Below are 16,294 nucleotides of genomic sequence, written 5' to 3'. Positions count from 1 at the left end.
TTCCACAATTTTAGGTTTTTACTTCTGTTGCTCTAAGATCCTTGAGACTACAAGGATTAATGATTCAGCAATCATATTCATTTGTTAAACCTACCTTCTCTGTATAACTCCACCATCACCTTTGATCTTTCTGTCCCACTCTTTAGGGGTATTTGGGCTATGGCCATTCTAACTTTTTCATATTGGAAGGGGCTGTAATAATATGGGGTAGGGAGATGGAACTAGCTGATGTTCTGGAGAGGCTGGGCCCTCTAGGTTTCAGGAGTTATCTGATCCAGGGGCCTATCTGGAAGTTGTAGGTTTCTGGAAAGTTACCCTAGTACATGGATCCCGTGTGGAATCTTATATATTGTCCTGGGTGTTCTTTAGGATTGGCTGGAATGGTCCTGGTTGGGGGTTGGCAGGTTATGATAGGTAGCAAGGTCTACCTGAAGCTTGTGTAAGAGTGACCTCCAGAATAGCCTCTTGACTCTATTTGAACTCTCTCAGCCACTGATGCCTTATTTGTTACACTTCTTTTCTGCCTTTTGGTCAGGATGGCATTGTTGATCCCACAGTGCCAGGTCTGGATTCATCCCCGGGAGTCCTCTCCCACACTGCCAGGGAGACTCTCCTGGATGTCATGTCCCATGTAATAGGGGGGGCAATGATTTCACTTGCAGAGTTGGGCTTAGAGAGAGTGAGGCCACATCTGAGCAACAACAGAGGTCCTCCAGAAGTAACTCTTAGGCATGCCTATAGGTAGGCTAAGCTTCTCCACTACCTACATAAGCTTCTCAAGAGTAAGCCTCAAGATCAAGGGCTTGGCCTATTGATTTGGGTGTCCCTAATGTTTGGCATAGTATCAGGGGTTTCCCTGATGATAAAGTTTAATGTTTTTTTTCCCATCCCTCAAGGGACTTTGCCAATACTTTTTGATTATCTACTTAATATATTCTAGGATGTTTCCAGGTATTACATTAAGCTATACAGAATTAAAGGCCCTCATTCTTACCCTGGGCTCCCTGTATTTCAGTTGTTCAAATGAGCTATCCAGACAGATTGAATTAGATTATGTGCTACAGAAAATTTAGGTTCCAGAAAAAATAAACCTTTCTTCCATTGATCTCAAAGAGTAGGTGTAGTTCTAAAATATAGACAGTGTCTTCCTTACCCCTGTGGTAAGGGAATCACCTTAATCCCAACCGGATCAGCTTCATTCTTATCTCTAAATGCCAGGTGATGTTTATACATATATAAAAGAGACTTTCAAAATCCAGGAATACTTATTACCACTCTGGACTAAATGTGCGTGCTATAAGAGCTTACAATCTAGGCCCCTGTTTTCATATAAGCATTTCCTAAAGGTGACTGTACAATATTTGTTCTTTTGTTTCTAGTTATTTTGCCTCACCAAATGTCCCACAGGTTCATTCACATCCCTGCATGCCTCACAGCTTCGTTCCTCTTTGTAGTGACGTAATATTTGATCCTATGTGTACGCCATCATTCACCAATCTACCTCTCAGTTGAATGCCTGCTCTCATCAGGCATCTTGTATGGGGCCCAAAGTCCACGCTCCACCAACGCTCTCAGTGTTAGATGATTTCATTGTTCCGAAGAGAAAGAAAACCAGTAAACACACCGTCCCCAAATAGGAAATCTAAACCTCCCCTTAAACTCCCCCCCTACTATTTAACCCTGCCGGTGCTACGGTACTGCTGAAGTTTAAGGTTAGTTCGTATCAGGGAGACCACATGGTATTTGTCCTTTTGCTTCTGGCTAATCTCACTCAGCATAATGTCCTCAAGGTCCATCCATGCTGTCACATGCTTCCTGACTTGATTCGGTCTTACAGCTGTGTAATACTCCATCGTATGTACATACCACAGCTGGTCTGGCTCACGCGTCTGAGGTGAGTAGTTCAGTCTCTAGATGTTGACACGGCCTGCTTTCTCCGGGAGCCTGTGGGTTGCTCAGCATCTCTGCCCCGGGCAGGGCAATGTCCTCTTCTTGCTGGTCTCTGACTTCTGCTTCTCTTTGTAAAGCCTCCAGTAACCCCAATGAAGATCCCTCATCCCGTTGTCCACATTTTCACTAAAAACAGCATCCCAGGAGGTGCGGGCCTTTGTTATTGTTGTTGTGGGAAATCAGATGGGGAAAGAGCCGAGCCTGAGAGCAGTGGGAGGCACGAGGCAGTGTCTCTCTTGGCCTCTTTCTACCTGGCGTCTCACTCTTTCCTTGGAATCAATTACACCTTCCACGGAGAGGTGTCTGCAGACGCTGTAGAGTGCTGCCTTTATTATTTATCGCTCCTTCCAGCTGAAAACCATTCAAATGGCACAAAAGCTGAATCAGCGCAAGAGCATAGATGGAGTGTTTGTTTTTTTCTGTTTGCTGCAGGAATGTGGACTCTGCAAGGGCCCTTCTCTCCTTGCAGACGGGGCGGCTCCTGCTCCGGAGACCATCCGTGTGGCCTTAGAAGGCGTACCCCACATTCCTAACGGTCCTCTTTACTTTCTGATAAGCAAGAGCAGCTTTCCCCGTGACTTCCAGAGTGCCACAGGCTAAAGCTGGTGGCTCCAGCTTTCAGAGGCTTTGGGTTTCGGTGGCACTGCCTTTCTGGGGCTCCAGCTCTTGGTGGGGCTTCTCCAGGGTTTATCTGGTTAGAGCTTTCCCTGCAGATGGCCCCTTCCCTCGGCCTGCTTGTCATTGTTAGACTCCTGTAATGTAAATGCACGCAGTGCAAAAACTGGATTCCAGCTTTGCCTGGGTCCCCCCGGATGGATGTGTGGGGTGTGATGTTGCCTACAGGTTTGGTGTAGTTTGTGAAATGCCCCGTGGGTGGCCACTCTAAGTTTCCTCTCCAGCTGTGGTCATCTCATCCCTGTGAGCTGGGAGGGAGGAGTGGGGGGTCTGCAACTGGCCTCCGACCTGCAGGAAAGCCTCCCCCGAGGTGTCCTTGCTCCTGAGTTGCCCATGCTGCCCTGACTGCCTCTTTGCATTGCTGAGAAGTATGTGTGTGTGTGCCACGCCCTCCTCGAGGCAGGGACAGGGACCCTGCTAGCCCAAGCCCAGTGGCCCAGTGACCAGCTCCAGGCTGGGTGGGCTGAGGGCCTGGGTGGGAGGGAAGGAAGGATTCCAGGAATTTCTCTCCCAGCAATACTCTAGATTCTGCCTGGTAGCTCAGCGCCCTGCAGTGACTCACAGTCCCCCAGGCAGGGCTGGTCACCTGGCAATTGACCAGCGGGGTCCCCAGGGCTGGGCCCGCAGCTCCAGCACAGCTTCTCACCACACTCAGGGGAAATCTAAAGCCCTACTCCTGGCCTGCTCCGGCTCCCCCAGGCCCTTGGCCCTTGGTCTCCCTGATCCTGTCGCCTGTACCCCATGCTGCAGGCTAAAGCCACTTGAGCTGAGCCCCACGAGTCCATTTGCTGACCTCCAGTCCCACAGCCTGTGTGTGGCCACTTACGTCTTGCCTTTCACATTTCAGATTCGAGGTTGTCTCCTGGGGAGATCTTTTCCAGCCACCCCATCTAACCATTTTCTGGCTCATGCCTCTATTTTCATTCTCTGCCTAACCTCCACATTGTCTCATGTTCTGAGCTTTGTTGAATCTGCTTTTCTGTGTCTTCGCCTGGAAGCTCCACGTGGGTGGGCGCCTGGTGTTCCCCGCTCACCCCCAGCCCTCAGGGCAGTGTCTGACACAGAGTCAGTGCTCAGTAAACATTTGTGAAATGCTTGGTTATAGTTATTGTGCAATTTTAAAACTGGGTCTTGAATTTCCATAGTCCCATCTAGAAGAGTAGCGTGGGCTGTGCTGGGAAGGGCAGGGTCGAGGTTTGCAGAGGTGACTGTGAATTCCCAACCCCATGAGACCCCAGAAGAGTAAGTGCCTGTCCCCTGCTGGGCCAAGAGCTAAGACACACAGGGCGTTGGGTGCAGGGTACAGAGGGGCACCAGCTCCCCAGCAGGGACTGGGCTGGGAAGCTTCTGGGAGAGCCTCTCCAGGGCAGCGCCTGGCCAGCCATTTGGGGGCAGCCTGAACCAGAGTGTTTCCACCGTTTAGCCATCTCTGGAAGGTAGGCTGTGCCTGTAGCGGGAAGTGCCAGGGGACAGGTGAGTTAGCTTGAGTCAGAGTATGCATCACCCAAAGGCCTAACTCTCTTGAATTCTGCATCCGCGAAATTTCATGTTTGGGGGTGAACCAGGGCTTCCAATGATGCCGTTTTAATGACATCAAGAGGCGCTCGCTGGGAGCGTGCCACCTACATGACGCCACCTGAGGGGGTGGGCACACCCCTCCTAGCCCGTCAGGGTCACACACCTGCTTCTGCTTCCTTCCAGAGTCCAGGGTCTGCAGCTGCATCAGGAACTGGAGCTCGTCCACCTGGGCTCCAGCACGGCTCTGCAGGAGGCACGAGAATGCAGGCGCACCTGGCAGCAGAGACTCAACTCCCAGATCCAGCAGATCACGCTGCAGCTGCTCGTGAGCATCTTCAGGTATGTGTGGAGGCCTCCGAGCGCCCGCAGCCGGGCGGCTCCTGGGTCTCGGTGGTCTGGAGGCCGCAGAGCTCCCAAATGCGGGCGGGTGAAGTAGATCCAGGGCAGCGGGAGGGAGAGCCCCAGCCCCGCCTCTGCTGAACGATGCTTGGGATTATTAGGTATCAGCAGGTGTACTTGGACTCTGATCTTTTGCTCGGACCCTGCAATGCTCTGTCCTCACCCCCTCCTTCCTGCTAATGATTATCCAGAGAGGGGGCCTCCCAGGAGAAGGTTACCTGGGGACAGGTGTGCCGGCATGAGCATGCCCTGTAAGGTCATCGATTTTCTGGTTGTGGGTCTTGGAGCTCACGTGCTGAGATCCCTGGAGTTTTACAGATGGGGAACCAGGGTCAGCCTGAGCCTGAGCTGGGGTTGGCGCTCAGGCAGGCCAGCTGCTGCTCCATCGGTCTCACCGTGACACCACCTGAAGCCAGTTTTATTTGAATGAATAACTATTGCATCTCGATTTGTGTAAAGAACCAGGGGGCTTGAAGAAGGGAAGACAAGAATAGCTGCCACCTGAAGCTTCATCTAATTGGAGGGAGAAGTTACTCTTAAATGGAGCAGCTTGACCATAAAATGCATTCAAACCCAACATTTTGGGGGTCAAAACAATCCTTCTGAAGACCAGTTTTTCAGAGTGTGTATTTCTTGCATCATGCTTCTGCTAATAATGGTGATATGTTTTTGTGTATTTAAGAATCCTTCAATGCTTAGACTCTCTTCCTCTTTATCAGGGAAGTGAAAAATCACTTAAATTACGAGCACAGAGTATTTAATAGTGAAGAATTTCTCAAAACAAGAGCCCCAGGGGATCAGCAATTTTATAAACAGGTAAGAGGTGGTGGGGTGTGTGTGTGTTTGTATTTTAGAGTGTGTGTGCATGTGTATTTGGGGCTGTGTGTATTTTGTTCTTTTATACTTCTCCGTATTCAAAACATTTTTCAAAATAAGTCCTTTTCAGCATGTGTTAACATTTTGTAAAGGGTATTAGACTTTCAAAGTTTGTTTTAACATGTTTCCTCCTGAACATCAGTTGCCTCTGATTTTTAATTGGCTTTTCAAATTATAATTTACAAACAATGAAATGCAGTCACTTTAAGTTGCAGTTGGAGGAATTTTGATAGTCATACATACCTGCGTGACCCCTGCCTCCACCTCAGAGCATTTCCATCGAATCAGACAGTCCCCAGGCCCCTTCCCGGGTGTGCTCGGTCCCCCCGATGGGCCCTGCCCATGGGGTCGCGGCCCCACTTTGAGCCTGCCACCTTGGCTGGCCTGTTGATAGGCGTGACCCACATGCTTGCCTGGTGCTGTGCATCCCCCCACCGTCCCCTTGTCTGGGTGTCACTTCACTTCCTGTTCCCGTTGAGGAGCATTTGGGTTATTTTCACTATTCTAAATCAAATCATTTGGGAGCTCCCTTCTGGTGGGTGGTTAAGTTACCTGTAGACCTTCTCCATCCCTTAGGGTCGTGTTTCCACCTTTCGGGCGGGTCCAGGGCAGCCTCCGCTTGGGCACAGCTCAGCCCTTGCGGCCCTGCGACCAGCCACAAGGCTCCGTCCTGGTCACTGAGAGTGCGGCTCCCCGCCTTCGCCGTTTCTGGGAACTATGTCACGTTCAGCTCCCCGGTTGTCCATTGCCTAGTTTTGGGGAGTTTCACCCTGGGAAGAGCACCTCTGCAGACTTCCAATCCCTCGGGCAATTCTGTCCTTTCTGGAGCTCTGTCTGCGCATCCAGCTGCTTCTCGGCACCTCCTTGAGCCCTGTGCTGTCTCCTTAAGGACTCTGCCCGCAGGTACCCACAGCCTGCCCCCAGGCAGGGGGCTGGGGCCTCCTGGGCCCGTCCCTCCATCCCGGCTGCCTCCGGCCTGCATTTGGGGACGGCTGTGCCATCAGCTTCCTCACGCTCCTGTGTCATGGCAGGGGGCGCCTGCAGCTCATCCACTGCACGTGGCCACTGATTTATCATCATTACCGAGAGTGCACTGCGTTGTCCTGTGGACACGTCCGAGCCGGCATTTCAGTCGACAAAAGTAAAATTCGTGTGCAGAAGTTTTTCTTTTTTTTTCTTTTTTTGCCTGTGGTTACAAGGAGCAGAACAAATATGGAATTCCTCCCCTGGTCCCCGTGCACTGGGCTTTAGTGGGGCGGGGTCCTGTGTGCGGGCCTCCAGCGGCTCCCCTCTCCTAAAAATCACCTGTGGGAAATGGGGAGCCACCGGAGGCGCATGAGCAGAGGACACCTGCTCTGACTTTATAGTGTCAGCCTGGTGCATCTTGGGCGCAGGCAGACACCGGGCGTGGTGGGCAGTGGCAGCCAACCTGCGAGCGGCGGCAGTGAGAGGTGGTCTGATTCCTGGAGTTTGGAGGAGAAAGCAGCATCGCTCGGTGGGCCGGGTTCTGAAAGACAGAGGGCATCAAAGGATGCCCCCATTTTGGGCCTGAACCCTGGCGCAGGGGGCTGGCCATGGTGGGGGGTCTGGAGCTCCGGGGAGAGGCTGGCATTGCAGGAGGGGCACATCAGGAGCTCGGAGAAGGGTGGGTCTGGGGACAGGCTCTTAGAGCTGTGGCACATAAATGCCCTGCATGAGTGTCCACAGGGAGGGAAGGAGCTGGGCCCCCAGGAGACCCGGGAGCAGGGCAGGCACCACACCGGGTGCTGAGAATACAGGAATATGTGGGGGCCGCCAAAAGCAGGTGTGTAGAGGGAGCGGGGAAAAGAGGATTGGAAGGAGGTTCAGATGCAGGTGGGAGGGGGAATCTGAGATAGGTAGGGGGCTTGGAGGATGTGGAAAGTCTCGGAGGCTTTGGAAGGAAGTGGGGAAGGGGCTGTTATGGGCACCCCATCACCTCTTCAGTCCACCTGTCCACCTCCCCCCAGGTGGTTTGCTCTGTAGACCAGAAGCTCCAGAAAGGGGCTGGCTGCTCACTTGTGCACACTCAAAGCCTTCCCTGGGGCTGGCAGGGGTCTGGAGATTTCAAAAATACGTCCTTTCACAGTCTTCCCTATTTTGATTTGCTAAAGCTGCTGGAATGTGATATACCAGAAATAGATTGGCTTTTATAAAGGGGGTTTATTAAGTTACAAGTAACAATTCTAAGGCTGTGAAAATGCCCAAATTAAGGCACCAAGAAAAGTATACCTTCTTTCAAGAAAGACCAATCATGTCTGGGGTTTCTCTGTCACATGGGAAGGCACATGGTGCTCTGGTGTCCTTCTCTTCTGGCTTCTCAGTTCAAACAGCTCTCTCAGCTTCTGCGTCTTCAGATATCTGGCTGCAGGAGGGTCATTTTACATCTGTTTGAAATTTCCATAGTCAAAAGTTTTCAAAAAATGTATATCTTCTGGCAGTAAGGTATGGGTAATTTTTTTTTTCTTTTTTCTCCTTATTGTGTTTTCTCATCTTTCCAAAGTGAATAGATATTCTCAGTCTTGGGGAAAATGTTTAATAATTTAAAAAAAGAGAAAAAGAAAAAGAAGTTGGCATTCAGCTCGGAAAAGCAGTGGGGCATTTTCTAAATTGGGGGAATGTGCTGGTTTGAAGCTGTTATGTACCCTAAAAAGCCATGTTCTTTTCATCCAATCTTGTGGGGGCAGATCCACCTTTCTGTCCTATTTTTATCCCTTCTTCCACTTTTATTTGTAACATCTGTACCTTGCTTTAGATCTCCCCAGATCTTTCTCCCTGCCCATACATGTCGCATGAAAGTTTACAGATACTTGTAAATGGTGGGTGTAGGGCTGCCTAGGGTAGAGGCCCTGTGATGTGAGCAGGTGGTGACCCTGCCAGTGGACAGAGACCCATGGTGCCCACTGCTGCCCACACAGACCTGCCCAAGAAGCAGCCCCGAGGCGCTGAGGGCAGAAGGGGTGGCAGAGGGGCCCAGGGGGCATCCCGGAGACCGTGAGTGACCAGAGGCAGGCCCAGAGCCCGTGTTGGGACTATGATGTGCTTGGGGAGCCTCCCTGAGTGCGGCCCCCCACCCCCACCTGCACCCCTGCCTTCCCTTAGCACCCCCTCTGGGAGGCACCCCCCGTGCTGCTGCAGGCTGCCAGCAGCTCCTCCTCCTGCCTCCCGCACTTGCCATGGACATCTTGGCCAAAGGACCAGGAATGCCTCTGCCTTCTGTACTACCTGGCCCCTTTCTTTATTTTTCTGCTGGGTATTTTCCACATTGGATTTTTTCCTGCTTGTCCTCCCCTGTGGAGCTGGGGGCTTTGCTCCTTCTTCCCTTGCTCGCAGATCTACAAACTCCTCTTCATACACCTGCCGGAGAGCAGGTCTCAGGGCAGGAACATGGGTCTACGCTGCGGGGACTTCTCTTTTGCAATTCCTTGAGTAACGAGGGAGGAATGAAAGCCTCTTAGGAGATGGGACCCCCACGGGGTCGGGTGAGAGCTGGTGGTGAGGGCCATGGGGCAGGGAGGAATCTGCTCCCCCAGGTCAGAGCTCTACAGGGAAATGCAGCCTGGGGCCGGCTTTTCCCCTGCACATGGTGGGTGTGCAGTTTTGAGCTCTTAGTGATTTTTGAAATGCAAAGAGTGACTGGTTCACTCATATTGGGGGGTGAGGAAATGAAAAATAATCTTGGTAGATTTATCATTATTCTTTGTAATCAGTCTAAAAGGTACTGGTTTTTAGTACTTTTTTTGTCCAAAGGAGCCCAGTGATGTTAAGAGTTTTGGGTTGGTCAATGCTGCAGTTTGCTAAAGGTGCTGGAATGGAATATTCCAGAAATGGATTGGCTTTTACAATGGGGAAATATTAGCTTACAAATGCACAGCTGTAAGTCCGTGAAAATGTCCCAATTAAGGCACCAATAGGAAGATGAAAGACTGCTGGCATCTGGGGTTCATCTGGCAGATAGCACACGGCCAGCGTCTGCTGGTCTTGTGTTTGGGTTTCGTTGCTTCCAGCTCCTGGTTTCAGCGCCTCCTCTGAGCATCTGCAGGTCCCCTCAGCATCTCTGGGGCTTTTCTCTCTCAGCTCTCTCTGGGTGCTTCTTTCATCCTCTCTTAAAGGGCTCCAGGAAAGGATCAAGACCCACCTTGAGTTGTGTGGGTCACATCTCAAGGGAAATAACTTCACTAATCCACAAGGGAGAACCTGCTGGAGACACTTCACAGCTGTAAGTATCTGCAAAGGGGTGAAGGGGCTTTACAGTAACCTGCGTCCTATTGTCTGTTCCAGGTCTTAGATACCTACATGTTTCACTCTTTCCTTAAAGCCCGACTCAGTAGACGGCTGGATGCCTTTGCCCAGATGGAACTCTGCACGCAGTCTGAAGAAGACAGGTAGCTTTATGGGTCTTTTGGAGACTCAGCTCCACCGGGGCTCAAGTAGCATCATTTTATTTGGACAGAATGTTATAAATTCAACTGGAAAAGTCTGACATTTTTGAACTCATGCATTGGTTGCCAGGTACTCAGGCTTCTTTCCATATGTTCTTATTTCTTGGGGGAAACGCTTTGAAGGTAGCCCATGTTGGTAGTTTCCCTGTGTGCTCAAACCTCTCCTCTCCTCTGGTGCGTGCTGTCCTTTCCCCTTGTCTTTTTCTAACATCGCAGACTGTTCTGGAGGGACGGTCTGTCCTTTGCCTTAAATTAGACAATATCTCACCAGCACTCCATCCCCCAGTCGTGCATCAGAGTGTGGGATACCGGTCACTACGCAAGGAAAAATGCTTGGCGGAGGCAAACTCTTCCGCCCTTACTATGTTTGTCAAGAACAGCGTCGCTCTTCTCCCCGCAGGCTAAGCGGGATGTTCTCAAGTCCGAGAAGGCCCACGGTGGAGAAGATGGCTTCGCGGAAGCCGTCCCCGCTGCACGCGGCCCCCCGGCGGATGGTGGTCAGCATGCCCAACCTGCAGGACATAGCGCTTCTCGAGCCGCCGCCGCGGAACGCCTCGCTGCGGAAGGTGGACCCCTCCGACTACCCCAGCTGCAGGGCAGGTGACGCCGCCACGCGCCGCTGGGCTGCTGCTTCTCTGTCACTCCATTCTGACGTCGGAAGCCACGGAGAGAAACCCCAATGGTTTTTTTTTTTTGTAACAGTTCAGTTATTTGAAATATTTTTAGAATATTTAGTGCGCAAACCATGTTTCTCGTAGAACGTTGTCTGGCTGTATTTTCCATCATCTAATCTCATTGCTGGAGATAATAGTGATACACCGTATTTCTCACGCACACACACACACACGTGTGCACGCTGTGCGTGTTTACACGTTTTAGGGTTTAGGTTATAACCAGAGTCTGGCCCCTGAGGGAGGTGGGCACTTCCTAGCTCTGGCCCTGATCTCCAGGCCTTAGATACGGATGATGGGCACGCGAGCGGCTGAGCCGGGAGGGGACGGAGAGGGGCCCCGATTAGGGAAGGTGACATGTCAGCAGAGGTGCAGTGGACAGAGTGGACGAGCTAAAGGGGCCGCCCTCGACCTCTGGGGGGCTCGTTCCTGGCCAGGGCCAGCCGACCCGGTCCGAGCCACGTGAAACTCCTCCCGGCCCCAAAGCAAGCTGAGGGTCCGGTGCCGGCGTCAGAGTGGGGCTTCCTGAGGTGGTAAACGGCCACGGGGCAGGTGTGTGGAGCAGCTCCGTGCCGTGTCCCCGTGAGCTGCAGAAGGACCTGCCACCACGTGGCTGTTTGCCGTCAGGGCCCTGGGCCAAAGCAGCGGGAACTTCGCGCGCCCCCTGCTGCCGTGCCTGCGAACTGCGGGACGGTGAAGGCCTGAGCCCTGAGCGTGGGGTGGGGGGCGCTGCAGGCTGCCAGGGGCCGTGGCCGGTGACTTCCCTTGAGGCAGCTTGCAGACTCCCTGACTACAGATCATCGTAGCTCAGAGACAGAACTCTGGGGGTGGGTGCTGGGGTTGAATTTTTGGCTCTGTGGCCCTGGGCAGGTACCTTGGTCTCTCTGGGCTTGCCGTTCACTTCAGCACTTGAGAGCTGCTTGTACCCCTCTGCCCTGTGCGTGTGCCCCGACCCCATCCCCCACCCCATTCCCCACCCTGCTTTCCCTATGGCTCCCCCCACCCTTCCCAGCCTCTTACTCCCCCTCCCGCCTCCCTGCGGTAGGACCCCCCTGTACGCTAGCTTCTGTCTCCTTTGGTCCCCCTGCCTGGGAGAGGCCCTGGGAGAGGAAATACCCCAGGTCCGGTTGGCACTCAGCAGCGAGTAGGCCGGTGAACCACACTGGTTGAGCTGTTGAATTCTTAGCAGCGTGTACCTCTGACCCGTGCCTTTGCTGTGGGAGCCTCGGTTTCCACGCTGTACGGTGGGGTGGTATTGTAACACCACCCACCTCAGGCCTGCTTTTAAGATGAAGGACATAGGGCAGGCCATGGTGGCTCAGCAGGCAGAGTTCTCGCCTGCCATGCTGGAGACCCGGGTTCGATTCCCGGTGCCTGCCCAGGCCAAAAAAAAAAGACAAAGGACACAGCGGTTGTCACGGGCTTCACCCTGCCCAGTGAGTTAAGCCTTGGCTTCTGCTGTTAGCTTATTCCTCAAATGAAGCCTCCGGCCCAGATGCTCCAATTTAGTAGGATTAGTTTCTGCAAATAAGCTATTAGGTGAGTGCCAGCTGGGACTCTTCTGAGGGTGCTATGGAAGTAAAATGAAGGGGCTCTCGTTCAGCCTGGGGTATGCACAGCCTCCCAGAGTTGTAGCCCTGGACAGAAGGCTGCGATGGGACACGTGCTTCTTTCCAAGGTGTGTGCTGACCATCCGCTGCTTTTCCCTTACCTCATAGTTCTGGACGTGGCCCCTAGGTCTGTGCACACCTTCAAGATTCCAGAAATCCACTTTCCCCTGGTGGGCCAGTGCGTCCGCACGTATTTCACCGACTTCGTCAACCTCCTGGGCAAAGCCATGGATCTCCTGGGCCCCGAGAGCTCCGTGCTGCTGGCCAGGTACGTCTACCTCCAAGGCCTCATCCACCTGATGCAGGGCAACCTGCTGGGCGCCCTCCTGGACTTCCAGAACCTGTACAAAACGGACATCAGGATCTTCCCCGCCGACCTGGTCAAGCGGACGGTGGAGTCCCTGTCGGCGCCCGAGCGCGCCCAGGCCGAGCGCACGCCGGAGCTGAAGCGGCTCATCAGCGAGGTGGTGGACAAGCCAAGGGAGGCGGCCAAGGCGGACGACCACGTGAAGCATTTCGAGCTGCCCAGGACGCACATGCAGCTGGAGGACTTTGTGAAGCGGGTTCAGGAGTCCGGCATCGTGAGGGACGTGGGCACCATCCGCAGGCTGTTTGAGGCGCTGACCGTAGGTGAGAGGAGAGCAACTGGGGCCAGGGGGTGGGGGGGAAGAGGTCGGGGCCATGCGGTGTTGTGGCCTCTGCCTCCGGGGACCCAGGATCGGTCGGGCCCCTCACCCGGCGGTCCTCACCCATCCCTCCCACATCATTCCCACACGCACCCTGGCTGGTCCGCACGGCGCTCCTGGGGGCCTGGGCTGGACAATAGGGGCTTTTGATGGGAGGGGCGGGCAGGAAGGCACTTGTCCCAGTGGGCCTGTTTATTGTCGCTGCGGAACCTTGGCTTCGGTTGAAATGTTTCAAACCTGCATAAAAACGCAGACAGTTGGAACGAGCACCGAGCTTCCAGGTTTCATGGCAGCTGCATTTCCCGGTATCCAGCGCTGCTGCTTTTGTGTTTTTAGATCTCTTAGAGCCCTGGGGCCCCCTCCCAGGTTCTTTCCAACCCTGCTCCCCAATGGGAGCCGCTGTCCCCACACTGAGCTTTCCTTCCTGACCGTGGTTTTGTGTGCTTACTACAGATGGTTGTATCCAGAGTGGTAGATTGCTTTTGTGTATTTTTAAAACGTGCATAGATTGTCCTACTGCAGTCTACAGATGTAACCTTATGCATCCAGAGTTTATCCACCTGGGTCTACGGAGCTCTAGTTTATTCACTTCAAATTGCTGACAGCTCCTGTGGTGTGGAGGGTACACAGTATGTCCTTTTCATCCTGGGGTGGACACCGGTGGCTTCCCCAAAAAATGACACAGAGGGCATCACCGCACGTGCTTCCTGGAATGCATGTGCATGGGGTTGTCCGGGTCACAGTTTGGAAATCTAGTACCTTCAGCTCAGCTGCATGTTGCCTCATTGCTCCCCATGGGGCTGCACACCTGGGAGACACCTTTCCCCCCACCTCCTGGGCAGCACCTGCCAGTCTCAGTCTTAAACATTTTTTTGCCACTCTCAGGGTCTGAAATTCCATTGTGCCCTTGTTTTAATGAACATTTTCTCAGTTACTAATGACTTTGAGCATCTCTTTTACATGTTTCTTAGCCATTCTGGCTTCTTGATATGCCTTTCCATATACTTTACCTGTTTTTGTGTGGGGACCAGTCTCTTTTCCTTATTGATTTGTAGAAGCTCTTGATATATTCTGGAGAATTTATCCATTGCCAAGTACAAGGCAGATGTCTCTTTTGAGTTGCTAAACAAATCCTGAAGACTGTTGATTTCATTGACTTGATTGTCTGTGAGCCTCTGACGGGCAGACGTGCTGGCATACGTTGGCTTACCTGCGTACTGCACATGTAGTTCTACCTGGTTAAATAGTGAGCGGCCCGTTGGTCTGATTAAGTTCCAGCTCAGCCAAGCACTAGTTGGCCACCTCTGTGAGCTTATCTTGGAGACGTAGAAACTAAAGGATGCACAGTTCTCCCCAAGAGACAAAAGGAGGCACAGCCTCTCCCTAGGTGTTCCTGTCACGTGTCTCTTGGGCCATCTGCCTTGCCCTGGGAGCTCTGGGTTGCATGGAAGCAGGACTTGCCTCTTGCCCTGAAGGAGCTTATGTGTCTGAGGAGGGACAGAGGGACTCACGGAAAACATCTGAGTACTGGCACCGGGGTGGGGGGGCTCTGCAAGTGTTGGCTTCTGGGTCTCAGAAGGAGGACTTGCCCCCTTCCTTTCTGGGTAGTCTTTATGAAGACCCGAATGCTACGTTGGCTACAAGGTCTGACGTGTAGAGGCTTAACCCAGCCAGGGTTTTGTCCTCAGGGATGGGACGTTCAGACCACGTGTGGCAGGCGGGGACCTCAGTGCCATCAGAAACCAGGTCCTTCTGTCTTCTCCGCTGTCCCTTGCATGGCTTGTGGCCTCACAAGCTGCCCCTGTGCCGTGCCTGATTTTGTTCTGCCAGCAGGGAGAGGGGGTTTGTTTCGCTTTGTTAAATGCTGCCAGAGTACAATGTACCGGAAATGGACCGTTTTTTAAAGGGAGAATTTATTAGGTTACAAGTTTAAAAGTCTAAGACCATAAAAAGGTCCAAGCTAAGGCATCCAGAGAAAGATACCTTGACTCAAGAAAGGCCAATGTCTGTCACATGGGAAGGCACATGGCAGCGTCTTCTGCTCCTTGTTCCCAGTTCTATTGTTTCCAGCTTCTAATTCCAGTGTTTTCATCTCTAAGCATCTGCGGACCTTCACTTAGCAACTCCAGGATACAATTCTGGGTTCTGGCTTGCTTAGCATCTCATGAGAAGGCACATGGCAGCCTCTGCTGGGCTCTGAGCTTTCTAAACACCCGTGTCTAGGTGTCTCTGCTCTCTCTGTTGGCACTCCAGTCATCTCTGAATGTCTGTATCTCTGCCAGCTCTGAAGCCTCTGTGCTTTCCCCATGATGTTTCCCCTATTAAAAGACCCCAGTGAACTAATCAAGACCCACCTTGAATGGGCGGACCCACTTCTCCATCTGCTCCAGGAACCACACCCACAATTTGGTGTGTCACATCTCCATGGAAACAATCCAGTCAAAGTTTTCTACCCTACGATATTGAGTCAGATGAAAGGTCATGGCTTCTCTGGGGTACACAACACTTTCAAGCCAGCGTGGGAGTCTCCCCCTCTTTCAAAGAGCTTCCTCTCAGGCCCGCACAGCACCATTTACCTCTCGTGGCTCAGGAGCCTGCCACGTTGCCTCTAGCTGCAGGGGCTCCTGGAGTGTGGTTGAGAGCTGGGCATCAGCACCCCGCTGCCTCAGGCTTCCGGGAGTGAGCAGGGTGGAGGCGTGGCGGCAAGGAGAGGCCATCGGAAGCCCCGCTGTCACTTGGCTCCGTACGCCTTGCAGCTCAGGCTAGGCAGCGGCCTCGGGGCTGTGACAGTGAGGCCGTTTCTGTGTCTTGGGGTCCCTGCCATGGAACTGCCCCAAGTTCATGCTTTGGCCAGGTGGCCGTGTGTTTACAGTAAGAGATTCCTCAGAGCTGAAGGCCACCGTCTTAGATGTGACACTGTCTTAAACTGAACGTGTGTGACACAAGAATAAACCAGATTTTATTCTAGAAGTTACTATATAATGTTATTATTACACATTTTCACGGTCAGGAAGCTTAACTCACTATGCAGGCCCCTGCTCGTCAGCACTGTCAGCTGCTCACGAGGCCACTCGGTGGGGATGGGACTGTGGACTGCTTTCCGAGTCTCATGGTGACACTGCCTCCGTGCTGGTAGATGAGCTGGAGGGACTGTGGGTTGTCGGAGGTATGTGGGTGGCAGGTGGAGAAGGAAACTGTTGGCATTTTTGCACCAAAGTGGGGAAAGATGGAAGAATGGGCATTTTGTTCATGTGAGTGTGTACATGGCTGTGGTGTGCCCAAGGCCAGAGGAGTGTGCCAGGCTGTGGATGTGCATGGAGGCCATGGGTGTGAGAGGCTGTGGGTATGCATGGAGGCCATGGACATGCGCCAGGCCATGGGTGTGCATGGAGGCCATGAGCATTTGAGGCCGTGTGTGCGAGGCTGTGGGTGTGTACCAGACCACAGGT

The 16,294-nt window shown here is 52.9% G+C and overlaps 1 protein-coding gene across 2 annotated transcripts in view; it reads left to right on the top strand.

The window, feature by feature from the left end:
* The window catches only part of DENND3 (DENN domain containing 3), a 96,016-nt gene that overhangs the window by 25,965 nt on the left and 53,757 nt on the right, over positions 1-16,294 (top strand). For both annotated transcript variants that reach the window (XM_077166675.1, XM_077166674.1), the window contains exons 9-13: positions 4,327-4,482; positions 5,262-5,358; positions 9,718-9,821; positions 10,279-10,478; positions 12,268-12,789. In XM_077166675.1, coding sequence (XP_077022790.1) covers positions 4,327-4,482; positions 5,262-5,358; positions 9,718-9,821; positions 10,279-10,478; positions 12,268-12,789 — 1,079 coding nt within the window. The remainder of the gene's footprint in view (positions 1-4,326; positions 4,483-5,261; positions 5,359-9,717; positions 9,822-10,278; positions 10,479-12,267; positions 12,790-16,294) is intronic.

This window comes from Tamandua tetradactyla, chromosome 6, assembly GCF_023851605.1.
Source record: "Tamandua tetradactyla isolate mTamTet1 chromosome 6, mTamTet1.pri, whole genome shotgun sequence".
Lineage (NCBI taxonomy): Eukaryota > Metazoa > Chordata > Mammalia > Pilosa > Myrmecophagidae > Tamandua > Tamandua tetradactyla.
This window is presented reverse-complemented; position numbering and strand designations above follow the sequence as displayed.